This window comes from Hippoglossus stenolepis, chromosome 11 (genome assembly GCF_022539355.2).
Source record: "Hippoglossus stenolepis isolate QCI-W04-F060 chromosome 11, HSTE1.2, whole genome shotgun sequence".
Lineage (NCBI taxonomy): Eukaryota > Metazoa > Chordata > Actinopteri > Pleuronectiformes > Pleuronectidae > Hippoglossus > Hippoglossus stenolepis.
In genome coordinates this window covers 24,948,027-24,965,063 of record NC_061493.1, presented here as the reverse complement: position 1 = coordinate 24,965,063, position 17,037 = coordinate 24,948,027, and the positions used below count along the sequence as shown (strand labels likewise).

The window sequence follows — 17,037 nt, the reverse complement described above, 5'->3', positions numbered from 1 at the left end:
CGCCTTCTGACCCGGGTTACATCATCTACTGTCTCGATTGTGTTTTCTGCGTTTGGTGTCGAGCCGTCGATCATTTCAGCACCACCCTGCTGGACGGCGCGCGCGCACACACACACACACGCACACACACCGCACACACACACACACGCACACACACACGCACACACACACACACTCACCGAACATATGGATGTGTCCTTTAGTGATGGGGTTGAAGCTGCCGCAGGACAACAGGATGACGTGGGTTTTGCTCGTTTCTGTCATGGTGCCTTTATTCGATAGATGTCCCGGCTCGGCTCGGCTCGGTCCTGTGGTCCTGACTGTGTGATGAGCGGCCGCCGCAGAGAGAGAGAGAGAGAGGGGGGAGCGAGAGAGAGAGAGAGAGGGGGGGGAAGAAGAGCGAGAGGAGAGAGAGAGAGAGGGGGAGAGAGAGGGGAGCGAGAGAGGGAGAGAGAGAGAGAGGGGGAGAGAGAGGGGGAGAGAGACAGAGGAGAGAGAGGGGGAGGAGAGAGAGAGGGGAGAGAGGGAGAGAGAGACAAGAGAGGTAGGAGGGACAGAGAGAGAGAGAGGGGGGAGAGAGAGAGAGACAGGAGAGAGAGGGGGCGAGGAAGGGAGGCTGCAGCAGGATGGAGGAGGAAGAGTCACTTAAAGGGATAGTTCACCCATTAATGAAACCCCCCCCCCTTATCTCCTCACCACTTTAACCTTCTGGAGTTTCAGGTGTAAACAGAGTCAGAGCCCCAAGTGAAGTAAGTGATGGATTCTTCAGTGGAAACCAAACAACAGAAAAACACAACCCGCCTCCCATCCTAAGCCTTGTGATGTCATCATGTCCACGAGTCTCTGGCTATTCGGGGCCTCCACTGGAAACTGAGTCATTGACACCAAGTGTTCAGCTCAATGTAGTCCCTGCAGGCATAGTGGTGGGTGAGATTCCTCTTGGACCCTCCTGCCCAGACGGTTTCGCCTCCTGGTTCAGACCAGCTCCTGGACAGCATGTGGACACAGTTGTCTTCAAATGAACGCCCTCGCCCTTCAGAGGTGGACGTGCCGAGTCCTGACCTCAGGAGTTCCCCTGTGCCAGCGTGATGTGCAGGATTGCTGAGTCTCCCCAGGTCCGAGCCTCTCCCTGCTATTCAGCTGCATGGGATGGGATGTGGTGCTTGTTGTCCCCTGACGTCCAGGGACTGTTTGACACTGGGTGTGCTTGGCCCCTCATGTTCATTTTACTTTCTCAGCACTTTGGAACTTGGTTTTGAGAAGTAAAACCAGTTTATTATTCATTCTAAAAGTACAAAATAAGAAATGCAATGAGACGTTCACAGTTTGTTTTATTCAAAGAATAAATCAACGCTTTTATTTCAGCTGAGCCTACTAAAACTATTATAATAAATAATAAACAATTGTGTTAATGTAACTAATGAAAGGGACGCCAATAAACAACAACAACAGGATAAAACAGTTTTAAAGACAGAATATAACAGGTTTTCTGTTAAAAATTGTTATTAATATGTGATCAGAGCTGATTTGGTCTTCTGGCAGCTGTTTCTGTAATGGGTCTGAAGGTTGTAACTGTCGACGTGTTGTTGAAGTTCAAAACCTCGACAGAAACCACAGCTCAACTGTCGGACTGCTGCTTTAAACCACGAGAACAGATTGATATCTGTTGCCGGAATCGCCAATTCTGACGCCTGCCTGCAACACACACACAGCGCTCACACAAGTCAACAACTTTGTCCTCATGATAATGATAAAAACCTGATTGTTAAAAAGAGAAAAGCGTAAAACCATGATGAATTTCTGTCCCAGTTTCCAGACAAACCTTCATGTGCAGAGACCAACGTGGTTTAGTTCACGTGACGTCATCGCATTTTTATTTACATGTTGGTTTAGTTGTTGGTTCAGTAACAGTCACACACATTTTCAAAATGAAAATCTTTGTCCTCAAACATCTGGATATGCTTCTGCCTGATCACATCTGGACACTACTCCTGCATTTGTTTTTCATCCGCTTAAAGCCAGAAGTTCAACTTAGTTCTCTGCAGCCGACAAATATCAAATGAGTCAAATCAGGTATTAGCAGAATAATCACAATACTCAAACTGTGAATTTATAACATATTAATGTTCAACTGCAAAGTGTTAACAGTTGATTCAACGTATTCGAAATACAGTGATAAACAATACGCCTGTTTTTATCAGGAAAACATAGCTTTTGGTTTAAGAATTATTTTTAACTTTATATCATTATCTGATTTTACTTTTATCAACTGGAAATCAAGTAGTTTCAACAGAAGAAATTCTTACTTTGTATAAATCACTAGTAAATCAGTTCATTCAGTTATTAACTCCCTGTCCACTATGATGTGTCACTGAAACATGTTTCACTGTTAGTAAATACATGTGTGTATCAAACAATATGTATTTAGTCATTATATTACAGTTGTGTTATTTTTTTGTACTTTTAAACTATTTAAAACCATTTGTTTTCTTGTTGTGTAGCATAAACACATTAAAACCTGTTTTTAACACAGCTAAGTAATAATCATGTAAACACAGGGTTAATGAAAGAGCACAAAGGAATTATTATTGATGCACAAAGACGTATCAGATCACATCACGTAAAGGAGATGAGATGTTTCATTTTGATGTTTAATGTCTTTGCATAAAAACCTTTATTTTATACTTTGCAGTTACAGTCTGTAATACAAATGTTTGAAGTGAAAGAGAAGCAGAGTGAACTCAACAGGAGCTTCAGAGACAAAGCCGTTATGTGAAACTCCGTCGGCTCAAGGTGCAGCGGCCGGACGCCTGTTTCTCAGGATGTGGATCAGAGCGAGTCCACAGCAGTAACCAGACTTCACCATCAGCAGCTGTAGAGCAGACACAGCAGCTTCACCTGCCGCCAGACCAGGCCCAGGCCGCGGGAGCCGCCGGTGCTGGAGGCGGCCAAAAAGCTGGAGTCGCCGGTGCTGGAGGTCGGGTGTGCTGGAAAGTCGCCAGGTGCTGTGGGAGGCGGTGCTGGAGGCCGGGTGTTGAGGCATGCCTGTGCTGGAGCCGCCTGTGCTGGAGCCGCCGGTGCTGGAGCCGCCGGTGCTGGAGCTGCCTGTGCTGGAGGCGCCTGTGCTGGAGCCACAGCGGGAGTCACGCCTGCTGGAGCCGTCTGTGCTGGAGCCGTCTGTGCTGGAGTCGCTGGTCCTGGGAGTCGCCTGGTGCCGGAGCCGTCTGTGCTGGAGGCGTCTCTGTGCTGGAGGCGCCTTGGTGCTGGAGCCGTCTGTGCTGGAGTCACGGGTGCTGAGCCGCCTGTGCTGGAGTACTGCCTCTGTGCTGAGTCGCTCGGTCCTGAGTCGTCGGTGCTGGAGGCGCCTGTGCGGAGTCGCTCTGTGCTGAGTCGCCTGTGCTGGAGCCGCCTGTGCTGGAGGCGTCTCTGTGCTGGAGCCGCTGGTGCTGGAGGCGCTGTGCGGAGGCGCCTGTGCTGGAGGCGTCTGTGCTGGAGCCGCCGGTGCTGGAGCCGTCTGGTGCTGAGGCGCGGTGCTGGAGGCGCCTGTGCTGGAGCCGGTGCTGGAGTCGTCGCGCTGGAGCCGCCTGTGCTGAGTCGCCTATGCTGAGGCGCCGGTGCTGGAGCCGCCGGTGCTGGAGTCGCTGTGCTGAGTCGCCTGTGCTGGAGTGGCGCAGCGGAGCCGCCTGTGCTGGGAGCCGTTGTGCTGGAGGCGCCGGTGCTGGAGCCGGCCGGTGCTGGAGTCGTCTGTGCTGTGGAGTCATCTGTGCTGGAGCTGCCTGTGCTGGAGCCGTCTGTTGAGCGCGGGTGCTGGAGCCGTCGGTGCTGGGAGCTGCCTGTGCTGGAGTCATCTGTGCTGGAGGCGTCGGGTGCTGGAGCCGCCTTTGCAGCTGGAGCCGCCCAGCGGGAGCCGCCGTGCTGGAGCCGCCTGTGCTGGAGGCGCGTGCTGGAGCCGCCTGGGTGCTGGAGGCGCCGGTGCTGGAGCCGCCTGTGCTGGAGCCGCCTGGGCTGGAGCCGCCTGTGCTGGGAGTCGCCTGGGCTGGAGTCGCCTGTGATGGAGTCGCCTGTGCTGGAGTCGCCTGTGATGAGCCACGGTGCTGGGAGTCGCCAGTATTTGTCATCGGTGCTGAGCCGCCGGTGCTGGAGCTGTCTGTGCTGGAGTCGCCTGTGCTGGAGCCGCCGGTGCTGGAGGCGCGGTGCTGGAGTCGTCTGTGCCGGAGTCGCTCTGTGCTGGAGCCATCTGTGCTGGAGTTCTGCCTGTGCTGGAGCCGGTCTGTGCTGGAGTCACAGTATTTGAGTCGCCTAAAGGAGTCGTCTGTGCTGGAGTCGCCTGGTGCTGGAGCCGTCTGTGCTGGAGTCGCCAGTATTTGAGTCGTCGGTGCTGGAGTCGCTGTGGTGCTGGAGTCACAGTGCTGAGTCAGCCAGGTGCTGGAGTCGCTGAAGCTGGAAGTGCACAAACCTCTGAAAGAATTCAAGAAGTCGGGCTCAGTCTCCACATTGAGTTTTTCAGAAAGCTTGGTCTTTTAGTTTGAAGGCAGAACTTAGCTCATCTTATCTTTCATGTCTCATCCACAAACCCACCAAACCCCCATTCACTTTCAGACTGACTCCCTGCTTGTGCTCAGATATTTAGTTGTTTCAGCTCTCAGATATTAGTTGCTTGTACTAGATATTTAGTTGCTTGTGCTCGATATTTAGGTTGCTTGTGCTCAGATATTTAGTTGCTTGTGTCTGATATTTAGTTGCTTTGGTGTGTAAAGCCAGATATTTAGTTGCTTGCACTTCAGATATTTTTGTGGCTGTGATGTACCCAGCTTCTCCAGCTTCTCCTCGTTCACGTTGCGCCCTGTGCACGTGAAACTTCTGCTCTCAGATTGTTATTTGCAACAAATCTGTCAAAATTTCCCACCAATAGAATTCCAGGTAATATTGACAAAATGAAATTGTCCCTGGCCCTCGCTAAAGTATGCTAGTGTCCACGATCAGGAAATGCGCTGGACGGGCGGCTAATTTAACCAGGTTCACGACGCAGGCCCTCCGGCTTCATGACGACAATCGCTTCCTGTCAGAAGTGAAGCTGAAGCTGAGATCTCGGTTTTTGGCCTCAGTTTGAGCACAAGCAGAGGCTATTTGAGTGCAAGTGGTGGTTTGAACGTAAAGCTTTACAAAATGTGAAATCAATGTCCGTTTCAAAGTGAAAGTCCACGCTCTGGAATAAAGACACAGACACATGAAGCTCACCACAGTCACCAAACCTCCTTCACCTTGCTCTGCCGGGGCTTCCACTGTGACATCCTATGCCTGGATGGCAGCTGTATGTGTACGTGTAGGAAGCGCCCGGACGACCACCATGATGGAGTACGGAAGGCCCTTCCTCTCTGAGCTCCAGCTGCTCTCCTCTGCAGGGACGGTCACCCTCCCTCTGTCTTGTCCAGGAGAACTGGACCAGAGGAGGAGACATGTTCGAGGCCACACAGCAGTGGAGCCTTTTCCTGTCCAGGGCGTCTGATGCTGCCGGCACACGCTCACCACGGGCTTCACCACCGCGCATCTACTTGACAACACACATGCACATGGAACAGCAGCTCTGCACTTCTGGCAGTCTGGATCTCAAACAGCTTCATCGATACTTCTTACAGATAGATTCAGCTACAAAAGTGCATCATATACATCACATGTATCATCAGAGCGACAGTCACAGCCTTTCAACTTCATTTCATCATAGATTCATATTTATCATTTCTATCATATTGTCAATGTGTGTGTACATGTTCTATCATTTAAATGCCAATGAAAAGATATCAATATTACAGGATTGTGTTGCTAATACACACAAAACATTAATGGTCACATCATCGTTGTTTATTACATGTGAAGGTGTAACTATCTTTATAATTTATATTGTATATATGTTTATTTGTTTGTTTATTCATATATACGTATACAAATATCTATTTTATGTCAAGTTGAGTACTACCATTTATAATTGCATGATGATGTATTTACACTGAAATGTCTTCATAACTTCTAACAAATTCTACATCAAACCAAATATAAGTTGTGGTACAAGAATATTTAAGTTCATTAAGAATATTATCATAAGACAAATATTTGGGATATAATGAAAAACATTTGTCTATTGACAAACCTATTTATCTTTAATTTATTCCTAAATATATTTCTCATTATTGTTTATACACAAAACTACATTCACCATTAAAGGGCAATTGCATTCATCAGAACAACATCTTTAACGCAATACCAAATGTATTTCCCGTGAGTTAGTAAAACATATAGATTGATATATATCAGCAGCAGCATTATATTAAAAACATAAATATCAGTCTGGTATTTTTACAACTTTCATAATTATTTAAGTCGATGTTATTGTGAAAATGCTGATTTAATTTAAAATATTCATCCTGGAGATCTACAACTTAGTTAATTTATCTTATTTTTGAAACAGAAAGTTGAGCAAACGTTGAGAGGTGTAAGAAGGAAGAACGAAACTGCCTCAAAGCGCCCGCGTAAGGTTCCACGGACGCTCGTGAAGCAGTGAATTTATTTCAGAGCGAGGAAAGAAACTCCGATTCTCTCCCAGCAGCTGAAGAGAATCCAGAAAACGTTTTAGACTTTTTTAGACTCTGAACAAACCTGAAGCAGAAAAAGAGTGATTTGTTCGATGTGCAAAGTATTACTCTCACTGTCACACGTTTGTTCATTTCAGAAAGTCTGTAAGAGAAGTTTGTCCTGAACGAGGAAAATCAAAACATGGTTCAAACTCTTTTCATCACATTTTCAACAGTGAACCAGTGAAGGAAAGAAAAGTGTTTCTTACCAGTTACGAACAATTCTGGTTCCTGAGCCGAAGATGTCATCTGGCACAGTGAAAAAGAGACTGTATTAAAACCGCCTGAGCCAACGGTAAGCTTTCATGTTCACGCCAGCACAACATTCATGTTCCTCAGGATGAACCGCACTAACTTGATGAGCCTGATCTTTTTCTATGTAGCGCCACCATCAGGTCAAATCTTGATTTGTCCAATACTTTGTGAACTCAGCTGGTCTTTGTGTTTAGTGATTATACAAATATTAGCAGGTTCTGGGTTTATTGGCGGGTAAAGGGTATACGATGTCATGATGATGTCGGGCGATGATGTCATAAAATGACATCACAAAGTAAAGCCACCAATAAGATGACAGACGAGCTTACTGTGATTAACCAATCGCTTGTCATCATGTGCGTGCTATAACTGACGCTGGAGTTCATTATGAAACATCATTACGATATAAAACGCATGTTGTTGCTCCTGATGATTTTTCATGTTTCGGCCACGATTTCACATGAATTTAGTAATCCTTCTCTTCTTTCTTGTTTCAGATTGTCCGTCTCAGTCTTGTGAACACGATATCTCACAAACACCTGACGGAGTTTCTTCAAATCTGCTACAAACCTTCACGGACTCAGGGACGACCTGGATTAGAACCTGCGGTCAAAGGCCAAAGGTCAAGGTCACTGTGGCCTCACAGAACATGTGTTTGTCCTCTTTTAACACGAAGCTCTACTCACATGTTTTTAGAGAGTTTCTTCATATTTGAAACCAGTTATCACTTGGACTCAAAGACTAATTATTAGACTCAGGAGGTCAAAGGTCCCAGTGACCTCATATTAATGAGTGTCCCATGTCCCAGCTGGAGGGACTGAAACTGCCCTGGCTGGTGGAGTGGACTACGACCACAGCTCAGTGACTCTAGTTCTTCTTTGTCCTCTCCTTTCCACCTGAGCCCGAACGAGCGCTCTTCTTTCTTCTGGATCAGCAAAGTGTTGGTGAGGGTTGAACTGTCAGAGTTCTGCCCAGGCCCGATTCTCTGGCCGCCTCAAACAGAAAGAACCAGTTGGAGACGCGACGCCTGCTCTGATTGGGCCTTTTACATGCAAGTGACAGAAAAGGTTTGTCTGTGGAATCACAGCAAAACCTTGAGAAACGCCGCTGAACGTATGAGTTTTAGAATAGAAAGGTGGAGAACAGCTGTCGGATGGAGGTGGGAGACATGTGACGCTGTAGTTTACTTTCCACTGATCCTCATGCTGGTTTTTGTTCAGGCTGCACACATCATTTCTCACTGTGGGTTCCAGACTTCCGACAGGCGCAGTAGTACGTGGCTGCATGAGAGGGTTCAACTCTCCATATCTTCAACTCAGTGCTGTTCTGTTTTTTGTTAGCTGTGAAGTCGTCTTTCTGAGGATGATTGTTATCTGGATAAATAGAACCACTTCTTATATCAATATAAAGAATCTGTCTGAATGTTCCTTTGTCTTCCTTCTGAAACCAGAATATCACACACTGATCAGTTCCTCCACAGCTGAACGAGGCCCGGTCACCAACCTCCTTGGTCAAAGACAATTGTCCTGGAGTCGCCCTGCTGCCATGGCAACCAGCGCAGACAGACAGATGGACGGAGGTGAGAGTGGCGTGTGAGGTGGAGCGTGTTAGCTCCTTTCTGATTGGCTGGAAACACTTACCTGAACACAAAGGTACAGAGCAGCCGCTGTAGGAAAGCATGTTGTGCAGGGTGTCTGGGTGAACCTGGAGGAGAAGTGGCGCCTAACGAGGATTCCAGGTCAGATGGGTCCTAACCTCCCATCAGCCCTCAGGCCCACAGAGGAGGCGAGCTGGTTCAGCTGAAGCTGTCATGCGGTTTTCTGATGAGGGGGAGCTTGTAAAGAGGAAAAACCAAAATAATAAACTGAGTTCAGCAGTGAAACGATCATGACGGGAACGTTATGAAACTTCAGGCCCTGGACACGCTGCTCGTGTTGAAGCTTCAAATGTTCATGTTGAAAACAAGATGGAGCTGATGTATAAGTGTGTATATATTTATAAATGTATATATTTCATCTTCATAGTCTTTAAAATCTACTGCTATTTATGCTTAGATTAAAGATTAAATTGAAAGGAAACTGAACGCGCTCAGAACATGACGGAGCAGTATCAGTTCACATAGTTATCATCATATCATATAGCAGTTTATTATTGTATCATTATAATTATAAAGTGTCATAGTAGTTAAACGTCATCAAAGTTGCTGTGTCAGATTATAATCTTGTTCCTTGTTGCCTCTAGTGTCTAAAAATGACATTCAGTTACCGTTGTTAATAATAATGATACTGCTGCCCTAGTGTCCAACTCCTCACTGGAAAATAACCTTTAGAAATCAAACTTAGCACATGTCTTCAGAGTGGAATGTTAGTTATCTCGTCCAATGGGAGAATCTAAAATAATATCAAAACAACTTTTCTGCTTTTTAACTAGTTTGAAAGATTTTATATTTTTACACAACTTCTCACCATGATGAGCAGAATCTCTTTAACTTCTATGTGTATAACACATACCACTATATGTTGCCTCTTATTGGGTAGGGAAATCACTTATTTATATACGTGTCCAAAGAGAAACTGTCTAAATGAAATGGAATCCATGAAATCACTGAACAAGAGTCACTGGAGCCGCTTTCTCCTGAAAGTCTACACAAAACCTCCGTGTTCATGTTCAGTCTCTGTCTTTACAGGGACGCATCACAAACACTCAAGTTCTAATACAAGTGTTTCTTTTCAACGTGACACATTTCATTGTGTCATTCCAGCTTTTCTCCTGATGTTCAGATTTACCTCTGATCGTCATGAAAGATCAAATACTTATTCACCATTTGCAGAGTTTGGATTCAACACACGATCATTAAACTTCCTCAGCAGATCCAGTGTTTGGATTTATTCCAAATGAAGTCAGTTTTCTGTGAAGTGAACGAAGTTCCGAGGACAGCTCTGCGAGACACTGAGGACAGCTCAGAGACACTGAGGACAGAGACACTGAGGACAGCCCAGAGACACTGAGACAGCCTGTGAGACACTGGAGGACTCATGGACAGTTTCTGCAGCTGATCCAGCAAGGTCAAAGGTCAGAACTTATCAGGAGTGTGTTCCTGGATGAGATCAGCTCTTTGGTTTCCACCTCCATGTGTCTCACACACTCCTCACAGCCTGCTGCAGAGAACCCACGTGATTAAATCCAGAGTGACCTTCGCCCTCCACACACACACACACACACACACACACACACACACACACACACACACACACACACACACACACACACACACACACAGGCATCATCTGCTCAGTTCAGGTGTGAGACCTGGATGTTTGATGTGATTCTGCAGGACTGCTGCGTGTGTTCATCAAAAGAGGCTGAACCTGAGTACCTGCCTGCACAAGATGGTGACCTCAAGAGCAGCACATGTGCAAATGTTTTCAACTCCAGACTGACAGGAAAATGATTGGTGGTCTTCTTCTGTGGTTTTCTCCTCGTGAAGTTTTTATTCTTTAAGAGGGAAACTTTTAATTCATTCATTTGTTTTAACATCTTTATTTCAGACTGTCAACATGTGTGTCACAACATACAAAATAAAACAGAAGGATGGTCACAAACTGCCACGTATAAATTATACATTCAGAAAATCAAATGGAAAGACTTCCCCCACCCACGATTCCGACTATTAACTTTGGACAGCCCGCGTTAACCCCCAGACTGCTAGGAACCTGGGTGTGACACTGACCGCCAACTCTCCTCACTGCCAACATTACTGTAACAACACGCTCCTGTAGATTCACATGCTGCACAACATCAGGAGAACACGCCCTTCTCACTCAGAAGGTGGTGCAGGTTCTGGTCCAGGTTCTGGTCCAGCCCTGGGTCATCTCTCCTAGACTACTGCACCCCCTCCTGGCAGGTCTACCTGCTGCTGCCCTCCGACCTCTGCAGCTCATCCAGGAAAAGCTGTTGCGCTCCACTGGTCTTTAACCTGGAGTTCACTCACACCACTCCGCTCCTTCACTGGTTACCAGTAGCTGCCTCATCCTGCTTCAAACACTAGCAATCTCAGTACCGTGCTGTGAACGGATCGGGTCCAGTCTGGCATCCAGGACATGGTCAAACGCTACACCCCAGCCCGCCCACTCCGCTTCTGCTTCGGCCAATCTGGCTTGTTGCTCCCTCACTATGAGCTAAAACACTCAACAACATCACGACTGCTTGTTGTCCTGGCTCCTAGATGGTGGAACTAGCCTCATGACATCTGACAGCAGAAAGCTTACATCTTCAGCCGCAAAACTAAAACACACTCCTCTCCGACTATACCTTGAATAACATTTTAAAAACTAACAATTTAGTAGCACTTAAATGGCACTTTGTAGTGTTCTTTGGATGAAATTGTACTTTCTCTATTCTAGTTGTTCTTATTTATTCTCATGGTTGATGTGAGTTATTGTAAGTCGCTGGATAAAAGCACAGCTCAATGAAATGATATAAAGAAAGAATCGATTGTTGGTGAATCACATTTAGAATCATCAGAAAAGAGGAATCACATGAAATCATCGCTCATGAAAAACAAATGTTCTTAACTCTTTAACTTGTTTTAATCCACTTATTTAGAATCAATAATAATTGGAAACAGAAAATCATGTGCACAGTATAAACATTAGTGACTGAGCTTAGACATGGTAGAAAATAAGAACACGTTGTTGGGCCATGGTTCTTTGTGAAACTACACTTCGCTCATGTTAATGTTCAGTCAAGAGCCTGAAGCTGCATGCTCCCCAAGACCTCAGTCTCCCAGGGGCTATCAGAGGGAAACCCTCCCAGGGACACAGGTTTCAACTCCCATTGGTCACTTCCAGACCCCCATGACTCAGAGGTCACCGGCTGGGCTGAGCAAAGCCAGGTTTATCCAACTCATCCTGCTCTCTTCTACACTCCTCCACATGGAAGGCTGTTGAGCCTCTTCTCCAGCCTGCTTTCTTCCCATCCAACTCTTCAGAGAGGAGCACAAAGGCAGCTTCCAGCTCATCTCACCAAGGAGACCTCTCGCCCTCCAAGCTTCTACCAACGCCCTAGCAGCCACCCGATGTCCTGCTTGCAAACTTCAGCCAGCAACTGAGCTGCTACACGCCAACAGAATCCACATGAAGCCACAACGAGCCAGAAGACTTCACAGGACTTCAACTGCACAGCAACTTCCTTTTTCCTTTCCAAAGGATCAGGAACACAACTGGGCTTAATAATTATACTAGGCTACAAGACTGTTTATTCGATTCTGTGTGAGGTTTAGAAAAAAGGTTTTAAGTTTGATTTGTGGTGTTGTGATATTTTAGCGGGTTGAAGTTATTGGAGAAAGTGGCTGTTAATTGTTATGCTCTTTCACAGCCTTTCGTTGCATCCAATCTAGTAACTTTCTCTAATTTGGCACACACACAGACACACGCACACACACAGACACACACACACACACAGACACACACACACACACACACACACACACACACACACACACACACAGACACACACACACACACAGACACACACATAACTCTTCACCTCATTAGCTCTACAGGTCGTAAACATTCCAATAGGTGGGGGGAGGGTGTTATTCTTTGGCCACACATCTTGAAAGCACGCTGACTACAGACACACACACATACCTATCTTTGTTTAGTCAGTACACCGCGTTAGCACTTGTGTTTGCTACTTATTATATTCATAATAAATGTTTTTCTTTTCACAAATGTTTTTCATTAATGTTGCATAAGTGAATTTCGCTAACCCTCACACTGTCTAAGAACCCCATATCCTTCAACTTAGCTAACTATCTATATGGTAATTTTGGTTATAGTTAGTTAATTTAATTGTTAATCAGAGTTCAATTTGTAGAAGTTGTGTCCCTAATCTATGAGACTTAATCAATAAATTGCCTATTTTTCCTTCCTTGAAGGGTGGTGCCCTCGAGGTAACTTTACCACCAAAGTTATTTAATATTAATAATAAATATTAATATTAATATTTTTATCTTGATAACCAATTATTGAATGCCGAAAGGCACACCATTTTATGGTATCAATGCTTGATGCATTATGGCACAACAACAAACTAAAATATATTTGAATAATAATGAATAAAATAATCAAACAAACAAAATAGAGTTTAATCACGGGAGTTTGGCTGATTTACTGTTTTGCATAAGTCCACAGAACACAAGTGAAGTAAGTGATGGATTCTTCAGTGGAAACCAAACAACAGAAAAACACAACTTCCATCCTTGCTCCTGTGATGTCATCATGTTCACGAGCCCCACATTCAAACTCCACTGGAAACTGAGTCATTGACACCAAGTGTTCAGCTCAATGTCTCCGTGTGCATAGTGGTGAGGAGATTCCCCTTGGACCTCCTGTTCAGAGACGGCTTCTCTTACTCCTGGTTCAGACCAGCTCCCTGGACAGCATGTGGACATAGTTGTCTTCAAATGAACGTCCCTCGTCCTTCAGAGGTGGACGGCTGAGTCCTGACCCGAGGAGCTCTCCTGTGCCATGTGATGTGCAGGATTGGTTGAGTCTCTGTGTCCGAGCCTCCCCTACACATTCAGCTGCATGGATGGATGTGGTGTTTGTTACCTTCGACGTCCAGTGGACTGTTTGACACTGGGTGTGTTGGTCTTCATGTTCATTTTTACTTTCTCAAGCCCTTGAACTTGGGTTTGGAGAAGTAGAACCAGTTTATTATTCATTCTAAAAGTACAAAATAAGAAATGCAATGAGACGCTTACGCTTGTTTTATTCAAAGAATAAATCAACGTTTATTTCAGTCATATAAAACCATTATAACAAATAAATGTACCACTGTGTTAATGTAACGAATGAAAGGGACGCTACAACAACAACAACAGGATAAAACAGTTTTTAAAGACAGCCATAACAGGTTTTCTGTTGTGTAACTGTTATTAATATGCATCAGAGCTGATTTGTTCTGTGTTGTTTCTCACGGTCTGGAAGGTTGTAACTGTCGACGTGTTGTTGAAGTTCAAACCCTCGACAGAAACCACAGCTCAACTGTCGACTGCTGTTTTTAAACCACGAGAACAGATTGATATCTGCTGCCGAACACACTCCTGACGCCCGCTCAGCAACACACACACACACAGCGTCACACAAGTCAACAACTTGTCCTCATGATAATGATAAAACCTTGATTGTTAAAAGAGAAAAAGAGAACTACGATGAATTTCTGTCCCAGTTTCCAGACAAACCTTCATGTGCAGAGACCTCGGGGTGGTTTAGTTCACGTGACGTCATCGCATTTTTATTTACGTTGGTTTAGTTGTTGGTTCAGTAACAGTCACACACATTTTCAAAATGAAAATCTTTGTCCTCAAACATCTGGATATTTCTGCCTGGATCACATCTGATACCACCTTGATTTCGTTTTTCATCCGTTTAAAGTTTGTGAAGTTCAACTTTAGTTCCTCTGCAGCCGACAAATATCAATGAGTCAAATCAGGGTATTAGCAGAATAACTACAATAATTAAACTGTGAATTTAGCAACATAATAATGTTCAACCGCAAAGTGTTGTGTTGATCTCAATCGCATTCGAAATACAGGATAAACAATACGCCTGGTTTTTATCAGAAAACATGTTTTTAGTTTAAGAATATTTTTTAACTTTATATCATTATCTGGATTTTACTTCTTTATCAACTGGAAATCATAGTTTCAACAGAAGAAATTCTTACTTCTTTGTGGCAAATCACTAGTAAATCAGTTCATTCAGTTATTAATTTCTGTCCACGAGGATAAAATACTGAACATGTTTCACTGTTAGTAAACAAGCATGTGTGTATCAAACAATATGTATTTATCATTATTGTTGTTGTGTTATTTTTGTACTTTTAAACTATTTAAACCATTTGTTTTCTGTTGTATATGTTACATTAAAACCTGTTTTTAACATATTATAATAATTCATGCAACATAGGGTTAAGTGAAAGAGCTGGCCAGTGTGAATTATTATTGATGCACAAAGACGAGGAGTCAGATCACATCAGATGTAAAGGAGATGAGATGTGCTTCATTTTGATGTTTAATGCCCTTGGCATAAAAACCTTTATTTTAGTACTTTGCAAAGTTACAGTTCAGACAAATGTTTAGTTTTAAAAGAGAAGCAGAGTGAACTCTTCTGGCCAGGAGTCAGTGGTAGTTGAAGCTGCTGTAGAAACCCGCCGCCTCGCATGTGCAGCGGCCGGACGCTTCCTGCTTTTCAGATGTGGATCAGAGCGAGTCCACAGCAGTAAACCAGACCCCCACCATCAGCAGCTGGGGCAGAGCAGACACAGTATTTCACCTGCCCCAGACCAGCCCAGGCGCCGCTGGAGCCGTCGGGGTGTTGGAGGCGCTGCTGGAGTCACGGTGCTGGAGGCGTCTGTGCTTGGAGTCGCTGTGCTGGAGGCGCCGGTGCTGGAGGCTGGAAGCTGGAGGCGCTCTGTGCTGGGAGCCGTCTGTGCTGGAGCCAAGCGGTGCTGGAGCCGCCGGTGCTGGAGCCGCCTGTGCTGGAGGCGTCTGTGCTGGAGCCGCCTGTGCTGGAGTCAGCCGTGCTGGAGCTGCCTGAAGCGGAGCCGCCTGTGCTGGAGTCGCCGGTCCTGGAGTCGCCTGTGCTGAGCCGCCTGTGCTGGAGGCGCCAAAGGAGGCGCTCAAAGTGGGAGCTGCCCAGCAGCCTGCTGGGCTGAGCGCCTGTGCGGGAGCCGCCTGTGCGGGAGCGGCCGGTCCGAGCCTGTGCTGGAGGCGCTCTGTGCTGGAGGCCGCCTGTGCTGAGTCGCTTCTGTGCGGGTTTTTCCGCCTCAGGCTGGAGGCGCTGTGCTGGGAGCCGTCAAAGGAGGCGTCTGTGCTGGAGCTTCAGGCGGGAGTGGCGGCTCAGGCTGGAGCTGCTCAGGCTGAGCCGCTTGTGCTGGAGGCGCCGGTGCTGGAGGCTCAGCGGGAGCCAAGGGAGTCGCGGTGCTGGAGCCGGCCTGTGCTGGAGTCGCTTGTGCCGAGAGGCTGGTGCTGAGCCACGTGCTGGGAGAGTCGGCTTGTGCTGGAGTCGCCTGTGCTGGAGGCGTCGGTGCCGGAGCCTGCCTGGTGCCGGTTTGCCGCCTGTGCTGGCGCGCCGCGCGGGAGCCGCTGCGCGGGAGCCGCCTGTGCTGGAGCCATCTGCGCTGGTCGCTTCGGAAGGGAGTCGCCTGTGCTGGAGGCTACGCAGCGGAGCCGCCGGGTGCTGGAGCCTCCGCTCTGTGCTGGAGTCATCTGTGCTGAGGTTTGTGCTGAGCCGCCAGGCGGAGTCACCAAAGGAGCCGGCCGCGCTGATGCCCAGTGGAGGCTGGTGTTGGAGCCGCCTGTGCTGGAGGCTGCCGGTGCTGGAGCTGCCTGTGCCAGCGCCGCCTGGGCTGGAGCCGCCTGTGCGAGCCAGCTGGGGCTGAGTCGCCTGTGATGAGTCGCCTGTGCTGGAGTCGCCGCCTGTGATGGAGCCGCCAGGCTGGAGTCGCCAGCAGCTTGAGCCACGGTGCTGGAGTCGCCGGTGCTGGAGCCGTTCGTGCTGGAGTCGCCTGCAGCTGGCGCCGCCGGTGCTGGAGGCGCCGGTGCTGGAGTCGCCAAAGGAGTCGCCTCGCGCGGGTTTCATCTGTGCTGAGCCGTCAAAAGGAGCCGCCTGTGCTGGAGTCAGCCGTATTGAGTCGCCTGTGCTGCCGCCTGTGCTGAGTCGTCAAAGCGGGAGCCGCCTGTGCTGGAGTCGTCAGTATTTGAGTCGGGCCGGGTGCTGGAGTCGTCAGTGCTGGAGTCAGCCGGGTGCTGGAGTCGTCGCCGTGCTGGTCGCTGGTGCTGGAAGTGCACAAACCCTGAAAGAATTCAAGAAGTCGGGCTCAGTCTCCACATGAGTTTTTCTGTATTTGGTCTTTAGTTTGAAGGCAGCAGGAACTTAGCCCTTATCTTATCTTCATGTCTTATCTTATAATGCTTTCACTCAAAACCCCACATTCACTCTCAGACTTGATCTCCTGCTTGTGCTCAGATATTTAGTTGCTGTGCTCAGGATATTTAGTTGCTTGTGCTCAGATATTTAGTTGCTAGTTTCAGATATTTTAGTTGCTTGTGCTCAGATATTACTTAGTTGCTTGTGTCAGATATTTA

The 17,037-nt window shown here is 46.9% G+C and overlaps 2 protein-coding genes across 2 annotated transcripts in view; both read right to left on the bottom strand.

Annotated features, from left to right (window-relative positions):
* Positions 1-359, bottom strand: part of nmnat2 (nicotinamide nucleotide adenylyltransferase 2) — an 8,876-nt gene extending 8,517 nt beyond the window's left edge. Inside the window, exon 1 of the mRNA XM_035169718.2 lies at positions 180-359. Coding sequence (XP_035025609.1) covers positions 180-264 — 85 coding nt within the window. The 5' untranslated portion in view covers positions 265-359. The remainder of the gene's footprint in view (positions 1-179) is intronic.
* Positions 360-2,788: 2,429 nt separating this feature from the next.
* On the bottom strand, positions 2,789-16,531 carry LOC124854450 (flocculation protein FLO11-like). The gene is made up of 5 exons (XM_047341895.1): positions 15,885-16,531; positions 15,224-15,769; positions 5,322-5,437; positions 3,317-4,456; positions 2,789-3,273 (listed from the first exon to the last, which is right to left on the bottom strand). Exons 1-5 carry the CDS (start codon positions 16,529-16,531, stop codon positions 2,789-2,791), a joined length of 2,934 nt encoding a protein of 977 aa, XP_047197851.1.
* Between the last annotated feature and the right edge of the window lie 506 nt (positions 16,532-17,037).

Coding starts and splice junctions, on each gene's coding strand:
- LOC124854450 (XM_047341895.1), bottom strand. CDS start 16,531: ATGAAACCCGCGCGAGGCGACTCCTTTGGCGACTCCAGCACCGGCGCC. Junction 4,457..5,321: donor CGTCCGGGCGCTTCCTACAC/GTACACATACAG, acceptor ATTCTTTCAGAG/GTTTGTGCACTTCCAGCTTC. Junction 3,274..3,316: donor AGCGACTCAGCACAGAGGCA/GTACTCCAGCAC, acceptor ACTCCAGCACAG/ACGGCTCCAGCACCAAGGCG.